At 38.4% G+C, this 21,249-nt stretch overlaps 1 protein-coding gene across 1 annotated transcript in view; it reads right to left on the bottom strand.

Annotated features, from left to right (window-relative positions):
* FIG4 (FIG4 phosphoinositide 5-phosphatase) overlaps nucleotides 1–21,249 on the bottom strand; it is a 106,089-nt gene that overhangs the window by 43,239 nt on the left and 41,601 nt on the right. The window contains exons 9-15 of the mRNA XM_012651133.1: nucleotides 21,034–21,131; nucleotides 14,888–15,021; nucleotides 13,205–13,321; nucleotides 11,441–11,486; nucleotides 10,579–10,727; nucleotides 9,032–9,198; nucleotides 3,419–3,582 (exon numbers count right to left, since the gene is read on the bottom strand). Of these exons, the coding sequence (XP_012506587.1) occupies nucleotides 3,419–3,582; nucleotides 9,032–9,198; nucleotides 10,579–10,727; nucleotides 11,441–11,486; nucleotides 13,205–13,321; nucleotides 14,888–15,021; nucleotides 21,034–21,131 (875 nt within the window). The remainder of the gene's footprint in view (nucleotides 1–3,418; nucleotides 3,583–9,031; nucleotides 9,199–10,578; nucleotides 10,728–11,440; nucleotides 11,487–13,204; nucleotides 13,322–14,887; nucleotides 15,022–21,033; nucleotides 21,132–21,249) is intronic.

Below are 21,249 nucleotides of genomic sequence, written 5' to 3'. Positions count from 1 at the left end.
AAGCACAAAAGCAAAGACAATTCTTTCAAGCAGCAATAAGACCTAGAAATAATGCCACTGAAGCAACTTATAAAGTAGCTTATATACTCAGGAAAAAAGGGAAGCCATTCAGTGATGTAGAAATTGTGAAACAATGCACTGGCGAAGTTGTAGGATGCTTAGAGCCCGGTAATGTTTCAAAGTACAAACAACTGCCTCTTTCAAGGAGAACTATAACTGATCAGCAGCATGAATTAGCCTTCAACTTAACAGAACAACTTCATCCAATACTTCAAGAGGAAAATACATATTAATCAATCACTTTGGATGAATCAAATGATACTACTGACTCGGCACAGGTTTTATGCTTCATTCGGGTCATAACAGAAGATTTTCTTTGCTATGAAGAGGTACCTGCTTTGGGCACTCTTGGGAACAGAACACAGAATAGATATCTTCAGCAACTTTCAAGATAAATGTCATGAAATTGGACGAATTTGGTAAATGTAATGAGTGTATGTACAGATGGTGCACCTTCCATGATAGGAAAACATAAAGGGTACATTGCATAGATTAAAAAAAGTATTAACAGGCCAGGCTTGGTGGCTCACACCTACAATCCTAGCACTCTGGGAGGCCAAGGTGGGAGGATTGCTTGAGCTCAGGAGTTGAGACCAGCCTGAGACCTAAACAAGAGCAAGGCCCCATCTCTACTAAAAATAGAAAAAATTAGTCGGGTATGGTGGCATTCATGCCTGTAGTCCCAGCTTCTTGGGAAGCTGAGGCAGGAGGATCGCTTGAGCCCAACAGCTTAAGGTTGCTGTGAGCTAGGCTGATGCCACGGCACTCTAGCCTAGACAACAGAGTGAGACTCTGTCTCAAAAAAAAAAAAAAAAAAAGTATTAAGAGATTCAGATGCTCTCATTTCTTTTCATCATATCTTGCATCCGCAATACCTCTATGCTAAAGCTACTATTTTAAGTGACACTTTGCAACAAGTTATAAGTATTGTTAACTATATTTGTGCAAATGCAACACAGCAGAGTCAGTTTCGTAACATGCTAAAATTGAGCCATGAGGTATTCAGTGTGGATTTGCTGTATCATTCTAAAGTATGTTGGCTATCACAGGGACAGGTGTTACCAAAATTTTATCTCTGCAAGAACAGATAGTTAAATTTTGTGAAGAAGAGAATCAGCAATGTGAATTTTTGAAAGAAGATTTCTATAGAAATGCAGCATTTCTGTGTGATATCTTGTCAAATCAAAACTACTTGAATATTTCTTTGCAAGGTAAAACTAAGTTTATATAGGACATGTGGCAAAAAAGCATTTTTCGAGCATTTTGAAAAAAGCTATCCTTTTTCAGAACACTTCTTCTTCAAAAGGAAATTTCAGATGAACATTTTCCCCAGTTAGCAAAGATCACTGATAAGCAGGATAATGTATGTGAATCATTTGAAGAATACACAGCTGTTATAGACCTATTATTGGAGAATACAATGAAAGGTTCACTGACTTTGAGAATAGGACATCACACTCGAATTAGCATTTCAGCCTCACCTAGTTGATATCACCAAGGCACCTAAAGAACCACAGATGGAATTGATTGAGCTCTCAGTAGATGACATTTTAAAAATCATTGTTTGATGCTTAGAAAGATCCAATTGAAATATGGAAAAATGCAGAATACCCACGCCTTCAGCAACATGCCCGAAAAATGCTTTCTTGCTTTTCATCCACTTATTGCTGCGAATTTACATTCTCCTACCTAACCCAAATCAAGATGCCCTTAAGGTCACAAATGACTGATATCCATCTAGAGGATCAACTAAAACTGTGGACCTCCATGCTGCAACCAAATATTCAAATGATTTCCAACAAAAAGCAGACACAACAGTCATTAAAAGGTTATTTAACTTTAGAAATAGTTTTCAATTTTTGAAATTATTAAGTACATAGCAGTTAGATTTTTACAAAATAATGTACATTTTAAGTATATCTAATTGAAGTTTCTTGAATGAGGCCTTATTTGATTACAGCTAAATTAATGCAGCCTTCCAACATGAAAAGTTCTCCACCTCTTTTAGAAAATCAGCCACATTTACCTAAAGTCAATTGTCATCAGCAAAGATAAATATGAGTATTTTCACTCATCTCTCACCAAATAAACATAATTAGCTCCAAATTTTTTGTTTGTTAGCAAAAATTCACATAAACAATCACTTATTAGTAATAAATTTAATGTGAAAACTAGCAGTGCTTCATTTATAGGGAAAGTAAGCTCAAGTATTAAGTTGGTTATTCCAATAATATGCATTCATAGAACAAATTTGAGAAATACATAAATTCTGAGACTTTCTTAATATTTTAAATGTTCCTGAAGCAACACAGAATTTAGTGACTGCAACATCAGTTCTTGCAACTTCATCAGTTGATCCTGGTCTGTACACACAATTAGCACATACTGGCAAGGACCCTTGCCGTGTTTGGAAGGTACCTTTGCACAAAATAAGGGGGCTCTATCAAACCGATGCTGTGAGAGAAAACCATGCTGGAAGAACGTCACATGACAGCCCTTTGAGCATAATGGACCAGGCTCCAAACTCATAAACAGTACATGAAAAATTTTGCTCGTGTGGCAAAATTGATTATATTAGTACATGACTTCAGTTAAAACCACTAAAAAGACTTCTCACTAAATCCTCACAATGACTCTGTGAGGTGTGTCCAGCCATTTACATTTTGCAGATGAGGAAAAGGAGGCTTAGAGAGGTTAAATACCTAGTCCAAGGTCATATAATTGCAGAGATTTCAACTCAACTCTACCTGACCCTGAGGCCCACACCTCAGTGTATCATATTAAAATGCTTCAGGTAAACTATTCATTTCTTTTGAGAATATTATTACCAATTTGACTGTTATCAAAATAACCTGTACTGGTGAATGTCAAGAAGGCCAAAGTGAGTGGTGAGGTGATGGGAGTGGCTATTTGACACCAGTAGCAATTGCTCTAGTTTCCTATCTTTCCCAGTGTCACTGAGAGTGATTGTGCTTCCTGGAGGAAAGAACATTGGAATTATAAAGTACATGACGCTTAGATGCTATACTTAAAACTCAGTTTGAGTCCTTGAACATTAGAGTCCTTTAGAGTTTCACATTTGTAGGAGACACTGAAAAATGATGTTGCTGGTTTGCTTTAGTGGAGATACAACTTATATTCACTTATGAAGTTTGGAAACTTTATATCTTAGAGAAAATACAAAATATTAATTATTAACCACAATTTTCCCAACCTACCATTAGGACATCAATAATATTAAACTCATGGCAAACATGTAGTAAAACTCACTGCTTTAGCCTGCATGGTTATTTCTCAAAAAGAAAAGTATTATATATATATATATACATATTCAAAAGAACATCAAGTCTGAGTTTACATTATAGACTAAGAAGAAAAAATACCTTCTTCTTGTTGGTAAAAGTCTCATGGTATTTTTGTGATGCAAATAAAAATCTGTTGGGAGTTCCCAAAGATGAGGTTTCCCTTCAGTGGGATGGAAAACTCCCAGGAAGAGATTAATGGAATCTTGTCTATCTGCATCTAAAAAGCAAAAATATGTATGTCAGAAAATCCATTACTGATGTATATAACTTGGCAGAATGTTTTCTCAGGAGGATAGTGGTACAACTGTCATTTCATAGAACATATCTCTGAAAATCGAAGTAGTATTTACACTTCAAAATACATACATATACTTCATATACACATATATACAATCTAAAACAGCCACAAAAATTTTGAGCAGAATTAAAATCTTGCTTCAAAATGTTTCCTTTTTGCTCCGTATCTCTTATAATATATATAGAGGGTAGTGAACATAAACTGCTTCTTGAATTTTGAGAAACTCTTAAAAATCCTTAAGAACTTAGCAAGAGACCTTAGACAGTAATTTTATTTTTAAAATGAAAATATATCCTCACCACTTCTTAGTTTACTTGAAGTAAATACATCTTCACTTTATTGCAAAGACAAGCAGAGACATCAGACAAATAAAATGACCTAGTTTCTATCCATATTTTGTTGCACAACCTTGAACAAGTCAGTTGCATCTGTTTCCACTTCTAATCCTTGAAACGATATTCTCCATTTCTTTAATTGAGACAATGTTTACAACATTTTTTCCCCCTCAGCTGTGAGCCTGGTCCATTTTCTTTTGTGGTTAATAATGAAGGTAGAGAGGGCACATGAATAGCAGGTTCATTCTAACTATTTGACCACTCCAAAAATTACCTTTTCAAATTATATTCCGAACTAATAAAACTGACTCTATACATGTTTTACTTCCTCTTCCTTTTCCTGATCACAATTTGGTAAAAATGATAATAAGCACTGAAGTATTCTCCTGAACCACCCTCCCCATTCTACATTCTCCTCCCTTGTATCCTTCATTCTGTCCCCTCATTTCCTTCTTTCCATTCTTGTCTCAGAGCCCTGTATATTCACTTGTGGCAGACATCCACAATATAAATAATAACCTCTCTACAAAAATGAGCATAGAACTAAAATGATAGCACAATAGAAATGACTGTGTTTGGAACAAGGTAACATTATCATAAAATCAATTTTCTTCCAACAGCTATAGTGAACACAGCTATATCTGAAATTATCAACATTGTTCTCATTGGGTTATTTGATCATTTCAGCAAAATAAAATGAATGAAATATGGTACATCAAACATGTATTTTAGTTATTAGTATTTTGACAGGAAGCATTCCATTAAAATAGCACTTACCTTTCAGGCTAAATATAAAATATACAAGGGATATGTTTATATACTGAATATATGTGGGGCCTTTTTTTCTACTTTTTGAGAGAAAACATCAAGTATTAAATCATGCAGACATCGCTGGCCCAACTTGCACCCTCGTTACATAATATAAAAGTAAACATGCTGCCCTTTATGCTTCTTAAATTGCCTTAAAGGCACTTAATAGTTCATTCTATCTCCAGATATCTTTAACATTAGGTACAAAAGCTTTCCATTTTTCAGCCATGTTTTCAAGGAGATTTTCATCCTTTAAACTTAATAGTAGCTTCCTTTAATTTTTAGCAAGTATGGTAAAATGTAAGACATGAGAAACATAACCAAAAAAAGGATATTCCTTCGAAGGACGATAAAGAAGGCTTTTTAAAAGTACTAATGTTGTTATAACTTGAAATGTAACTATGATGTTTACAGTCGCTTACTAAGCTTGGGCTGTAAGGCCAGCCTAATGAACCTGAGGATCTCATCCTGGCTACTTTTGACTGCAAATAAGATAACCACCTCTAGGAAGACGGTAGTATTCAACACTTTGGATATGGACAGGAGCTTAAAACGGGTAGGTTCTCTGTAGTTGTGGATAACAAGAGGGCAAAATGATGACCTACTTTTATATTCAATCATGCTTTAAAGCTGCGGTCCTCAAACCCTGGTCCCAGGCCTGTTAGGGACCAGGCTGAAGAGCTCCACTGTGCCCTGCCCTGCCCCGTTCCTCCATGGAAAAATTGTCTTCCATGAAACTTAGAAAGCGAGGGAGGGTTGCACAGTAGGAGGTGAGCGGTGGTAGGCTGGCATGAAGCTTCATCTATATTTACAGCCACTTCCCTCCCCGTCCCCTGTCCATGGAAAAATTGTCTTCCATGAAACTGGTCCCTGGTGCCAAAAAGGTTGGGGATCACTGCTTATAATGTTGGGTGAAGGCATTTCAATGCTGTTTTCTGTGACTATAGCTTTCCATGCCTGGTGAGCTTTGAAGTCTTTACCCTTGAGCTTTTTAGTTACATCTTTGTTTGAGGAGGACATGGTTTCCACCCACACACACACATTCACTACACTTAAATTACATACATATGTGTGGGTGTATGTATTTGTGTATGTATGTATATACACAGCAAATCTATTATTAACTGGTTACAGGTATACAACTTTCTTTTCCTCCTAATAGGATTTAAATTCAACAGCTTCAGCAAGAAAATCCAAGCTTAAAAAATTAGATTGTAAAATAAAATTAGAAAGAGCTTAACAAGGTCCTTAAGGGAATTAAAAGCTCTTCCTAACATCTGAAGGAAGTACCTAGACATCCATGCTTTCTCTGTAAGGTATCCTCCAACTGCCTATGTAACTAGTTATGTTAGAAACTAAAAGGTGATTCCCAGAGACAAACCCCAGAGCATGCTAGTATGTATGTGAAGCCTCAAGAACAGTATTAAAAATGAGCCTGAAAGAGGGTAAGTCGCCTAGCATCAATTTGTCCATACAAACCAAGGGTAAAATTCTTAACAACCTAATTTCACTATTCTAGTTCCTTAATCAGTATCTTCCTGACTAACTCAGAGGCATAATGTGAGGAAACTGATAAAGTTTTGCAAAGTTATCCTGAGTGCTTTAAAGAAAATTATTCTATAATATATTGTCATCATTATATAATTCCCATTGTAATTTAAAAATAAGTTGTATGCTCCATGACACTATGCTTCTTAAAATAAAGAATTCTGTTTTAGCCACATTATTCATGAAATCATTCCTTTCATAGTAGTTCCTTTTTCAGATGTGCATAATTCTACCTTACCTTCCCATTATGTGCACATCCCTTTCTCATGACCATCTTTATCTTTTAATGTTCATTTCTTTTTGAATCATTTATAGCTAGACATTCATTCTCTCTGTCCTCTAGTCTTATTAAAAAGCACATTACTTGTCCTTAAGTGTCAATAATGACTCCCATTTACAGGGACAGTGATGACAGGAGAAGGCAGAAGGGAAGATGTTCTTTTTCATGGTGACACAAACCCAGAGAGATATGTTCCTGCTGGGACATGACTTATAATTACACCCCTTCACCTCCTCCATAACTTTTATAGGTTGAATTGTGTCTTCCAAAAAGATGCATTGAAGTCCTAAATGCTGATACCTGTGCACGTGACATTATTTGGAAATAGACTCTTTGGAGACACAATCAAGTTAAGATTCAGTCCCACTGGAATACAGCAGGCCATTAATGACTGGTGTCCTCATAAGAAGAGGAGAGTCACACAGAGGGGGAGAATGCCATGAAGACACAGACATGAGGAGAGAACACCATGTGACAACAGAGGCATTTGCAAGCCAAGGAACACCAAGGATTGCTAGTAACATCCAAAAGCTAGGAAGAAGCAAGTAAGGATTTTCCTCTATGGGTTTTCGGATGGAGCAGGGCCCTGCTGACATTTTGATTTGACTTCTAGCCTCCAGAACTGTGAGATGATAAATTTCTGTTAAGATACCAGTTTGTGCTGTTTTGATACAGTAGCCCTAAGAAATTGATATGCCGCTTATGTGTATTTGGAACCTGTGACTTGCTTCTGACCAATGGGATATGGCAAAGGTGATGGGATGTCACTCCCATGATTATATCACATTACATAAGATGATCTCGCTAGCAGATTGAGTCTATAGACTCTCTTTCCCTTGTTAGCTATGAAGAAGCAAGCTGCTATGAGTCCTACAGCCACGAGGAACTACAAGAAACTGAATTCTGCCAACATATGAGCTGGGAAGCAGATCCTTCCCTAGCCAAGCATCCAGATGAGATGACAGCCTGGCTGACATCATAATTGTAGCCTTGTGAGATCCTAAGCAGAGGCCCCAGTTAAGTTGTACCTAAACTTCTGGTACACAGAAATTGAGATAATGAACATGTGATGTTTTAAGCTCTGAAGTTTGTAGTAATTTGTTACACAGCATAGAAAACTAATACACTTGAATAAGAGCACAACCAACTGTCTTTACATCTCTCTGGGCCTAGAAAATGCTGAAAAGATGACTCTTAACGGATGCTTTCATGGATGCTCCTGAGGTTTCCACCATGAAGGACTCTTTTGCAATTCCCTTGGTATGGGCACAGGCATCTGTTTTTATCAGGCAGTTTCTTGCAACTCTTCCCTTAACTCCTTAGGTATCCAGTGTTGACCTCCTGGTTCTTGCTGCTAGGGTCTCTGTCCTTGCAGGTGCCTTACTGGCCAGGCCTGAGGCCAACCCTCTGCTCGCAGCCTCCTCCATGAGACCCACATCTGGTTACCAGTAAACACATCATGTGCCCTTTGGCCCAACCAACTGTCGGAGTGCAGGCAGTTCCCAGAACGGCAGCACTCTCCTCAGCCCATCCCTCTGCTTTAGATTTGCTATGCAGCAGTCTGAGGCCTAGGCGTGAGGTCCCTCCAATGGCAGGACACCATGTCAAGCCTACCCAGAGTCCTGCTGAAGTCCACTCTCTCTTCCACTGGGAATAGCTGCCAGCCATTGCAGGCCACATTTCATGCCAAAGGACCTCTTTACCAGTCCTTTCCATATTCTGTAAACTTTTTTACCCGTAATCTGGTTCAAGGGCTGAAGACTCATGGAACAGATCATCAAGCACTTCCCTTGTAAATTCTGCGCATGAGGATTTGTCTCACAATCACTTTGGTCTGTGATATCTATTGTATCGATAATTCCATCAGAACAGAGGCAGGAAAAGTGCCACTTTAACAATGTATTACATTTAGTATTCACAAGTCATAAGAAAGTATAATTTAATGCGTATAATTCAATGCTATGTTACAATTCATTTCTAGCTGACATTTAAAAATTTCAGTGATATTTACATTCCTAGAGAACTGTCAAGACTTTGGACCCTATTTTAAAAAATAATGACTCAACACCCTCAAAAAATTTATCTATATATTGCAAGCAGAAATATAGAAGGGCACAGAAGCCAAGGAATTAAAGTATGTTGCATTATACAAAAATGCTAATTATGGGTGCCAAAATGCAAAAGTGTCCTATTTAAAATATAAAATGTTTGTTCATTCATTTGTTGAATAAATATTTATTGAGTACCTTCTAAGTGATAGACTGTTTTATTTAAATTTTTTAAATAATTAATTTTTATTTTACTTAGCCAAATAGCTAAAAAAAAAATGTACATGTTTAAAAAGATATTTGCATATCACAGTATGTCTTAGAAATGGCTATTACTCAAGAATTACCTGAAAAAGCATTGCTATAATATCTAGACAGGGTTTGCATGATGTCTTTTGAGTGCTGGGTCCACGGTGCTATCTTTCTATAGGTTTTTACACGGTGAACAAGTTGAGAACCACCATACTGAAGGGACAGAGTATCACCATGATCTTCATAGAGTTCCTCAAATAACCTAAAAAAAAAGAAAAGCTCACATGGAAGAATTTTACCAAAATTATTGTACGAGTTACTTACTTAGCCATAGACTCAAAACAGGTCTTTTACTTTATGAATTTTTCTGAGCCTCTCCTTTCAAGTAGACTCTTTAACATCTCGCAGATAAATGCAAATAGAAAACGCATTACAGTTTATAGTGATATTCCAATAAGCATTAAAGTCATAGAAAACACTAAAAAGGAAACAGAGGCACCAAAAACATAACCCACGAAAGGCAGACCATGCTGTTTCTAACCATATTAAAAGACTCCTAACTTTCTGCAACCTTCCAGATCAATTCACCTTCCATAACAGAATTTTCTGTGCCCTCTGAATTGCCTTTGATAAAAGGATATGCTCTTGTCACCATGCCTTAGTCTGTCTGAGCTGCTATGACAAATTACCATAAACTGGGTGGCTTATAAAGAGTAAAGATTTATTTCTCATAGTCGTGGAGGCTGGAAGTCCAAGATCAATGTGCCAGCAGATTCAATGTCCAATAAGGGCCCATTTCTTGATTCACAGATGATGTCTTCTCACTGTGTCCTCACAAGACAGAAGAGGCTACCTATCTCTCTGCGGTCTCTTTTATAATGGCACTAATCCCGATCATGAGAGTTCCATTCTCAGATCCAATCACTTCCCAAAGGCTCCACCTACTAATGCCATCATTTTAGGGGTTATGATTTCAATATATGAATTTGGGGAAGACACAAACATTCAGATCACAGCAGACAGGCAAACCATACTCTTTCTTAGAGATAGGTACATATTTGAAACTTGTGTTTCTTAAAGTGCCTATTAATGTTAATATTTTCAGTGCAGTGATATCTGTGGATCTGGCCATTTGTAAACTGATTACTTTCCTAAACTAAGCCTTTATGGCAATCTCAGATGACCATTAACAGCTTTCATTGTATTTTCAAGAAACAGCACTTTATGAAATGTCACAGATCCAATGGACAGTGAAGAAACAGCAATCCTTAATGAAGAAACAATCTTTTATAAGTCATATTTTTACTTAAAAATGTATGAAGGCACAGTATTTATTTTAAAAAAATTATCATCTGGATTTGTTTTTAAAAACACCTACTAGATGGTCTAAGCACTTTAGATTTATCTAAAGAACATAGTGTTTATTGGTAACTAACACAAGCAAAAAAAAACCACCCCCAAACCATGACAATATCCAAATTTTTAATAGAAAAATTTATTACAGAATGAATTTGAATAATGTCCTCTAACAACATAATTTTTGAGAGGCTAAAAATAGAAATGTATTGATAAAAATCTTTAGTAATAATCAGGCTTGTTTTCTGTCATTATTGGCATTCGGAGAGCAGAAAATGAGGCTTACCTAACTGCATCTGTATCAAACTGTAGATTAGGTTTGTCGATCAATCCCAGTGAATACAGCTGATAAGCCAGGGCACATTTTCCCACCATAAACTGTGCTGTGTTGGTGCGATCTAAACAGTCCACACAATTGGTTCGCAGGATGCCAGTCTGAAAAGAAACACCTTAAGATGTCCAATCATTATTCAGCCACCAAAACTATTTCCATGCTACTTTATATTTCTTTACTTTAAGAAGCAGAAGAAAGGCTATGGATCATTCCTGAATAAATATTAATTATTTAGTTTTATGTAAACTTAAAGTTCAAAACAATGAAGAACATTTTAGAAATTGATATAAGGTTATCTTTAATGCTCACTTACATTGTTGTAACACCATCATCAAACCCTCTGGTCTATATTTGAATTTAATTCTTTACTTTAGCAAGATAAAATAGCTAGAAATTTCCACATGTATCAATTAGTAAATTATGGGCTTTTTCCTGATATGTCTCCTTTACTGTACAAACTAAATATTCCGTAGTTGAGGCCATATCATTTTTAAAGCATAGTCAGTAAATATAGTGTAGTACCTGGCTTGTTTTCCAAAGTCACTCTAATTTATTCTGTTCAAGTTTCTGTTTGTTTCTATTTCCAGTAAAATTTAATATACAGGAAAAAAATCTGTATCATTTCAGGTACATATTTTTCCATTAAGGGTTAAACACTAGCAGTAAGGCTTTCTAAAAATCATTCTCAAATAATTAATACTTCTGCATTAAATATTAATAAGATGTATCTCTCTCCATGGCTGCTTACAGAAAGCATTATACAGTACACTGTGTATACAGATTCTACTCATTATTAATATAATATTGTCTATACCTGCAGGCGACCAGTGGGAATCACACATCCTCCCAGTTCATTCCACCTGTGTTTAAAAATACATGCTTAAAACATCAATTGCATAATATATATTTATTCTGGTACTAGCTCTTTGTTAAGAATCACAGAATTAAAGTAATACAGCCAAAGACCCTGAAAAAGCAGCTGATTCTGTATATTCTTATTCTTTCAGGTAAGTGAGAATATGCAAAAAAATGGGATGGACTGCTCACCACACTCTCCCCAAAGAGAGCCCAGGAGAGGGGCATCTTAAGTTGCCCCAGTTTCCCCACACTTTGTCATTTTGTCACCCACATTTGACCAAAATCTCCCTTTCTTTCATTCAAATCTGTTTCCTGTTTGGTTTCTATAGATATGAATAATAATTGTAGGGCATGTTTCTAAACAAGTCTTCCAAGCCTCAGCCTTCTCCACTCAGCATTAGGATTCTCTACCTCCTCCAGCGTTTCTCCGTGGATCCCCTGTTACATTCCTCTGGTTGTTTCTGCAGATTTTCTTTTAGGGACTACTTATTTTCTCCATGCACTAATGAATGCATGGGAATGTATTTTGTTATGAAATACTACACAATGATATTAATATTTTAATTATTTAAAAGAAGGTGCTGTGCAGAAAAGAGTTAACATAATAGGCCTACTGTCTTTAGAAAGTCCTGCTTACAGGTTGGCCCTTGGCTAATGTCTGGGAACTCGGATTTCAGGAGGGTTTCCAACATTCCCAGGACTGGTAAGAGTGCCTCACTATTTGTAGACACAATATGGTTTCTGCTGAACACCTTCTTTCCTTCCGGGAGTCTGGAATTTTGGTACATGCCAATATAGGCTGCCTGTGTGGCCAGCCTCCAGTAAAAAACCCTGAGTCTCTAACAAGCTGTCATGGTTGGCAACATGTCACACATGCTGCCATAACTTGTTTTTGGGAGAATTAAGTGTGTTCTCTGTGACTTCACTGAAGAAGATGCTGGAAGCTTGTGCCTGGTTTCCTCTGAACTTTGCCCCTTGTACCTTTTCCCTTTGAAATTTTGCTTTGTATCCTTTCACTGTAGTATATCATAGCCAGAGTACAACAATATACTGAGTCCTTGAGTTTTCCTGTGAATCCCTGAACCTGGGAATGGCTGGGGACCCGTCATGGATGCACTAAAATTCAAACTATGACAAATGCAAGCAATGCAAACTATAACCAAAGGATTACTTACAAAGATATACACACTAATAGTTGTTTGTTTTTTGTTGTTTTGCCATTGTAGTTAACTATGCTGACTAAAAATAAAATGCTGGAAATATATAATGTTGGTTCCTGAAAAGATAAATAAAGCATAAATCCTTGATCTGAGGAAGCTCAAAAAGTAGTAATGAAGAAAGATTTGTGAGCAAACAACTATAATAATAAATTTTATTTTCATAAAAATGTTAGTATTTAATCTGTAAGAAAAAATTTCCCTGCTCCTATTTAATGCTGAATTCACTGTAGACAATTCCGCTTTACAGAAATATTTTATGTAATGTTTATTCCATGAAGCAAGAGACAAAGATCTTGTGGCTTTCATCTCAAGGGATATAACCACCAAAGGAATTCCCAGGCCCACAGTGCATATTGAGGACACAGTCACATGGGCAGTTTGGCTTCCCAAAGAACTAAATTATCCATATTCCGAGTATACAAACTGCTCATATTTAAAATATTTTTAAACCTAAGAGCAGAAATCTTGATTTATTTTAAGTTTTTAAATACCATACATACTTTTCATCTGGTCGCAAAATGCTACAGTAAGAATCAGGACGGTTGACAAAGAAACCTGTTTTCTTCACCACGCTTTCCGCAATCACATTCAGTCGATCAAGAACATTACAGAGCTTGCTAAGGAGAGAAGGAAGAATGAGAAAAGTAAGAACCCAAGTTTTAATACATATTTATCCTTATATCTAAAGCAAAATAAGTCCGTAAGTAATGACATTCAGGGATAAAACTTTTAGAATCTCTTGGCTTGTACTTAATAGGAACACTGTAACGATGTCTAGAATATAATGTGTACTCAGTAACTAGCCACATTTGATGCAAAAGAGACATGAAGGACCTGTCACTTAACATCAAGTATTGCTGATCCTTAATCTTGGCGCATGACATCCCTGCCAGAGCTTTTTGCAAAGCTTTCACTCCTCAAGAGTTGTCAGTCAAGTCAATATACATTCATAAAAGGACTGTGGAAAGGGCACAATGCACAGCATAGGTGGGAAGAAAAATTGGAAAATATAAATTGCAACAACTTGTAATCAAGCTTATACTGTAGGAAAGTGTGTGTACACATGCATGTGTGTGTGTCCAACTACATAAATAATTTAGAAAAAAGTACAATGAATTAAGTATAAAACAATATAGTAACATTTTAAAAATGAGACCTTAAAGTAAATCTAGAGCTTATATGATGTGCAGCAAGTGAAAAGACAATGCAAGGTTTAATGAAAGAAAGTTCCTTAGAAGAGATGAGTTTTGAATCAGACCTTGAAAGATAGAAGAGGCGTGGACATCTAGAAGAGGGTAGAAGCACCCCAGGGAAGGTGAACGATAGGCACCAGGGCCCTCTATTCCTATTATTAGGAATAGAGGCTCAGGGATGGGACTTTGGCTGCTACATTTGGGGCAGAGAATGAAGATTAGGTTTTCTGGACTGGAACAGCCACGGGAATAAATAAAAGTTATTACATTCTGAAACCAACCAGGCTTTAACATTACACTAAGGGGTTTGGATTTATTATAAAGAGTCTAGAATGACTGCAGGTTTATCCACAAATGACAACCTGGAAGTGGTGTCTGACAAAGTGTTTAAATAGTAAGACAGAATGAAATAGATGAAAGTGAAACTAACACCTTACAGGAACAGTAGTAGAGATGTTCTGAAATGACTAGATATTTCAAATAGAATTTGCAAATGGTATATAACTGTGATCCCCAACCCCTGGCCCTCAGACTGGTACTGGTCCATGGCCTGTTAGGGACCAGGCTGCAGAGCTCCACTCCCCCACCCCCTGCCCCTGTGGAAAAATTGTCTTCCATCTTCCATGAAACTTAGGAGGCAGGGGGCACAGCAGGAGGTGAGCTGTGGGCTAGCTTCATCTGTATTTACAGCCGCTCCCCATCACTCCCCCATCTCGCCGCCTGAGCCCAACCTCCCCGCCACCCCCAGTCCATGGAAAAACTGTCTTCCATGAAATTGGTCCCTGGTGCCAAAAAGGTTGGGGACCGCTGGACATGACAGGCAAAAAGAAAAAAGAGTTTGGTCAATTCATTTAGGCTCTCAAAACAACCCCTCAGCAGGTTCACAAAGTAAATTAAATGGGTAGCATTTACTTTACCATAGAGGTCTGCTTCCTGCTATTTGTCATTATAAGAAGAGGAAACTATCACAACCAAATGAGTATCACTCGCCTCTTGGTGTACTTGGCCATATCCCAAGGAATATAAACAATAGTGTGCTCAGGAGGCAGAAACTGATTGAGGTAGGTCACAGCAGCGACAAGTTCTTCACTCAGAATTCTTTCGTGCTTTCTTTTCTCTCTCTCCTGAATCAAAAATTAAACATTCTCAGCATTCTAATTACCTTAAGTCAGAGGAACAGACTTTTCACATTTTTACTTTTCAGCTACGTTAAGACAAAAAGCCCAAGTCTCAAATATACTGAAATGAAACCTAGCTACTATAACTGAAATAATATAAATGCAAAGAAATAAATGCTTCATTGAATTAATGTCAACAGACAAGGAGCTTAAAAGGGTCAAGGAGATCAGCCTTCTTCCTGGTAACCTCCCCACAGCCCCAAGAAGCCCAGCTCACTCACACCCCACTCTGGTAGAGGAGACTCCTCCCAAGAACCAGAAGAAAGGAAACCCCAACTTCAGCCAGCTGAGGGCCAGAGAGAAACCAACTGGTCTGGATGGACAATCCCCAAACTGGCATAGCAGAGAGCACATTTCACGTGCTTTTAAATTTGACTTGCAAAATACCGTGAGATAGCCAAGACTGGCATTATTTTCTTTTCACACTGTGGCCGAATGCGCCAAGCTTGAGAGGCATTCATGGCACTAACGCTCACCTTCTGCCCCCTTGCCTGTGGCACCTCCTTAGATACTGCACTGCCTCTCACTCAAGAGGGCCTAGCACTTTATGGCACAGCCTTGAGGTTGGAATGTCAGCTCTGCCGCTCACTAGCCGTGTGGCCTTAGGCAAGGTTCTCAGTTTCCCTTGGCCTCCATCTTTTCATCTATAAAATGGGGTGACGATATTATCTTGCTTACAGCATTAATGTGAGGTTTAAATGAGATAAAGCACGGTAAGTTCTGATAACACCTGGCACATGGTAAGTACTCAATAAAAATTAGCATTTTTTATTGTTATCCTGATTGGGCCCTGACTTAGAAACAAAGAAAAACAATTAATTCCACAGTAGTGACACTGAAATGGTGTTAAGGTACTATTGCTGGCATCAAAATACGTCTGTGCTGTTTTCAATCATGGAGTTACTTTCCAATTGCCATGAATATAATTAGATAACCTCCGTGGAAACAAAAAGGGGTGTCTATTGTGCACAGCCGAACAAATCCAAATGGAAGAATTAGATAAGAATTGATTAAGAACAGTGTTAAATCCACTTAGGATGAAAATATATTTAGCTTATTTTCATATCTGAGAAAATTACCTATCTGGAATTTGTCTCTAAAGCACTTTAAATCAACTAGGGAAACGAAATCTTTCTGAAATTCTTATATCAAATCTGACATCTTGGAGATGGAGAGGGAAGGCTATTTAAGCAATCTTCATTCATCTCTGTGTAAAAAATCTGTCTGTCCATAGTGGATTAGAATTAATGTATTATTTACTCACCCTCCTTAGGGCTGTAGACTCCTTTAACAACCAAATGAAAACTTCACATATGCAAGTCGTTTTGCACATAATCTCAAAGGGTTCAGAGATGTCCCTAACAGTCATCCATGGCCCCCAGATTAAAAACCTCTGATGTACAGTTTAAGCTTGATCCCAGGTTGACTTCCTATCTCTACCCAGTAGCACTGAAGGCATGAGGATTGCTGCAAACTGTCTTTCAACTGGTGCCTCAAACTTTCACAGCTGGGGAGAAGTTCACAACACAGGGTGAACGAGAAAAGAAATCAAGAAAAGCATTTCCCTTTAGTACCCTCTTCATATAGTGGTAGGATAAAGAGTTAATATCCCTTGGTATCATTCTATTCACACACGCATTCTTTGGCTCTTTAATCACAAGTTAATAAGGTCTTCTTCCAAGTAAACTGAATAAACATCCTTTTTCCTATGAATAACATAACTAATGAGAAAAACAACAAAATGTTTTTCTATTCCATGAAACAGCAATTTAATCTCCAAACTATTCTCTAGCTAATTTGTAGTTATTGTCAGGATTTTTATTACAATAGAACAATAAACAAGTACAATTTTAAAATCCACTTACTGGCCTTTAAATATTCAAAAATTAATGTACATATGGGTAATCCAGAAAAGAAGAATTTATAATGATATGTATGTGATAGTATTTTTGGAATGTGCATAATTAATAGAGAATTATTTCAAGCACCATAGACCTGAATCTCCATTTAACCACAGCATTTCAACCACACCATAAGAACTCTGTAAAACATGAACAAAATCCACTAATTTAGGTCGAGGTTTATGTTCCAGTAATACTTTACTTAAGCAATAATTTATTTCTACACTAACAGTATCTTATTTTCAATACATTTACTGGAAAAGTGTTCATGAACATTTTCATTATTAAAGTTTTCCTATTTTAATTTTTTAATTATGTATATTACAGCTACTGTTCAATACTAGGCAAAGATTAGATCCAGCATTGCCTTATATTTAATATTATTCTGAGCTGACAAAGAGAGAAATGTGAATATGAACTTTCTGCATCAATGTGAATAAATGTCTAGAAAATGATGTATTAAATATCTGAATGATCTATTTTACAAAGTCAATCTCTGGTAGGATGCAATTACATAAACCAAAGAGCACCAAAGGAAGAAACGAAGGTGATTGCCTCATTGTCTTCCTCCTCTCCCCTCACTGCCAATTTTGGGACATATTCCTCTATACTCTTGATTTGAAACACACACACACACACACACACACGCACACATACACACTATATATATATATATATATACATATATATATATATAAATCTCCTGCTCCTATGAGCCCATGTGTGTAGTTATTCAGATCTCCCCTGTGAACAATCTCCCTCCCCACCCCAAGCTTTTCCTCCATCTGGGTGACTTTCAGCACCTTGTCCTCCTCTTCCATTCTAGTGCAGTCTCCATTCCCACCCTCACATCTCAGATCAAGTCATCATCACAGGTAACTAACTGCTCTGCCTTCAACATTTCTTATCCAGAACTTCTTTTATTTTCAAATTGCTTTTAAATACCCCATCTCATGAGGACCTCAATCCACTGACAGCTTTGCTTCCTCCATCAGTCCTCTCCTTTACACTCCATCCTCGGCCAGCTTAGATTTCATGGTCCACCTCAATCATAGTATTGCCAATATCCCAAATCCTTTGATCCTTTTTATGTCACACCTCTCTGGCAAAACTAAATGAGGCCAATCATCTATTTCACCTGTGCTTATACCTATACACAAGCCCTGCTGGAAAAAACCAGGCAATAGCAGAATGGTTCCCTTTAAGAAATCATGATCACCAACTTGAAATTAGCTCTCAGTACTGCCTGGATGTTTCTTGCCAACATCCTCCCACACACACAAGACTGTTAAACCTTCTCCACTCCCCTCAAACTTCCATTCTCAGCAGACGACTTTTCTTCCTCCCTTAAACAGAAAGTAAAGTGGAATGTGTCGTGCACACACACACCTTCACCCTTACGATTCCCTGTCCCCCCATTAAATCCCCCATCCATCTTTCGGATTTCAACATTTCCTACTTTCTTAGATGCATGAAATCGCTGATCATCCTTTTTCTCTCCTGTGCCCTGTAACTCTCCGTCTCAAATGGATCCCCTCCATAGGCTTTTAAACATATCGACGTGATTTCTTTAAAAAAAATACAAACACATCATCTTTCACTAGGTACTCCTACTGGGGGTAAAGTACTATACTCACTGCCACCGCTTGCTCACTTTTATCCCACACCTCAGTCCATATCAGTCAGCGCTCCCCATGGTGCTTACGCCAGTGAGCATTTTTTTCATTTTCATCTTACTTGACCCCTTAGCAGCACTTGACACTGTTGACCACTTACTCCCCTCTATCGTAAAACGTGCTTGGTGTTCCTAATGTGGCCCCTCCTGGTTTTCTTCCTACTCCTCTGGCTGTTTTTTCTTTGACTCCTTTAGAGATTCAGCCCATTCTAACTGGACGTTAAGAGCTGGAGATCTTGGCTGGACATGGTGGTTCATGCCTGTAATCCCAGCACTTTGGGAGGCCAAGGCAGGAGGATTGCTTGAGGCCAGGAGTTCAAGACCAACTTGGGCAACATAATGAGACTCTGTCTCTACAAAAAATTTAAAAAGTTAGCTGGGTGTGGTAGCACATGCCTGTAGTCCCAGCTGCTTGGGAGGCTGAGGCAGGAAGATCGCTTGAGCACAGGAGTAGAGGTTACAGTGAGCTACGATGACGCCACTGCACTCTAGCCTGGGTGACAGAGCGAGAACCTGTCTCTAAAAAAGAAAATCTTTTTTTAATTAAAAAAAAAAAAAGTTGGAGATCCCAAAGACTAGGACTGAGGTTCTTCCTCCCCTCACTCTATACTCTCCATATGCACATTCCATCCATGCCCACACCTTCAAACGTCACCTGTACAGAGTCACAAAATCATAACTCAGCCCAGACCTCTCCTCTGAGCTCCTGACATATACTGACCGCCTCCTGATGTATACTTACCTCCTTTCATAGGAGTCAAATACACCTCAAACCTCTGCGTGTCGAAGCTGTACTCACGACCTTCCCCCACAAACTGAGTCAGTTAGTGAAAGGCATCGCTGTTCATCCACCTGCGTAAGCCAGAAACCTAGGAATCAAGCCTGACTCCTCCTCCCTCATCTCAATCCAGTCTACTGAGCACATCCACTTCTCTCCATTTCGGCCACACCACCCTGGGTTAAGCCAGAACCACCTCTTTTCTGGACAATTACAACAGCCTTCAATTTCGCCTTTCAGCATTGACTTTAGCCTTGTACCAATCCATTTGTTCCCTACATTGAGGTCACGGTAATCTTTTCAAAACATAAATCTGATTATGATCCTCTCAACCATGCAAGAGTCTTCAATGGCTTTCCATTGCTCTTAGGAGGAGACCAGACTCATTAATACACACTATGATGCTCTCATGGTCTGGCCGTAATTATTAGTATCTCTTTAGCCTCATCTCACAACAAGCTCTCTTGCCCTGATCTCTGGGCCCCAGCCACACAGATCTTCCTTCTCTTCCTCAAACCTGCCACACTCCCTCCTCTCCCAGGGCCTTTGTACACGCTGTTCTCGCCAAGTTGAATATGATTCTCTCTCCTCTTGCCCTGGTTAATGCCTCTTCCTTCAGGCTGATGCTAACTCATCACATCCCCAGAGAAGACTTCCCCGCTGCCATCATCAGCTCTCCTAGCACCATTTCCCTGCATTGGTTCCTTTGCATTGCTTCACCACCTCCTCCAACAGACTGCTGACTCCAGGCCTCGGCCCACAGGAAACCCTCAAAAACACTGGCTAAATGACTAACTAAATCGACAGAGGGTTCCTTGGTTATTTAGTAAATTAACTTGCATTTATTAACCAACCTCTCAGAATAACCTCAGATACTACTAGGTTGCTGGCCACTGCCACAACCATGTTACATAACAAACCCCTGGATTTTCATACTCAGGGTCTTCTTGGCTGCTAAGATTCTTCCAATTCACTTGGTTTCAACTGATGCAGATAAAGTTTGTCATCTGGTCTCCCTGCCCCCATCCCAGGCCTCTGACCCATACATCCACTCATACACACAGATATGCAGACTAGTCATTGTGCTCTGGCAAGGAAGCAGAGAACTAGGAGCCGATACCACACCTTGTCTGGGCTTCTTACCTGCCCATTTGATTATTGATCCACAACAGTACCCCAATTTCTGACTCTAGCCTTTTGATCCTATTACAACATATTAGTTTGCCCAGGAGATCTCCTGCACTGTCAAAGGAGCTGGCTGTATCAAAGCTAAGCTGTGGTAGTTTCATCTTCATTGTTTCCTTCTCCAAGTTGTCCTGGAAACTAAGGCAGAAATTTCACCCACACCTAACTCACACAAGGAAATCAGGAACCTGATACAGTGAATGACTCTCTTCCCTTGGAAATACACTACTGATTCCTCCAGGCAGGCAGGGAAGGGGCCACATGGAATCTGAGGCTACAGGACAGTGGCTCAGCTCAGACACAGTGAGTTGTCCCAACATGATAATCTGCAAGTCTGTCCTCTGCTGACCCCCTTGGTGCTGTGGAAAAGGTTGCCCAGTGTGTTTGAATCTTACAACCAACAAATGAGCACACTGTACCTTCACTAAATTCAAGATGATAATGGGGGAGCCAAACCTCTGAAGCATCTGGTCAAAGTGAAGGGCAGCCACATGTGCAAATGGATCTGCCTGGTCCACTAGGAAAGAAAAAAGACGAATAAACACCTAAATGAAAATTATAAAGCAGAAATAAAAGAAGTACAGGGTTGTTTTTTTTTTAATGTTTACATAATGTAATTCGACTCATCTTCCTTC

The sequence above is a fragment of the Propithecus coquereli genome, unplaced genomic scaffold (genome assembly GCF_000956105.1).
Source record: "Propithecus coquereli isolate 6110/MARCELLA unplaced genomic scaffold, Pcoq_1.0 Scaffold35, whole genome shotgun sequence".
Taxonomy (NCBI): Eukaryota; Metazoa; Chordata; class Mammalia; order Primates; family Indriidae; genus Propithecus; species Propithecus coquereli.
The sequence above is the reverse complement of the archived record's forward strand: the minus strand, read 5'-3'. Positions and strand labels throughout refer to the sequence as shown.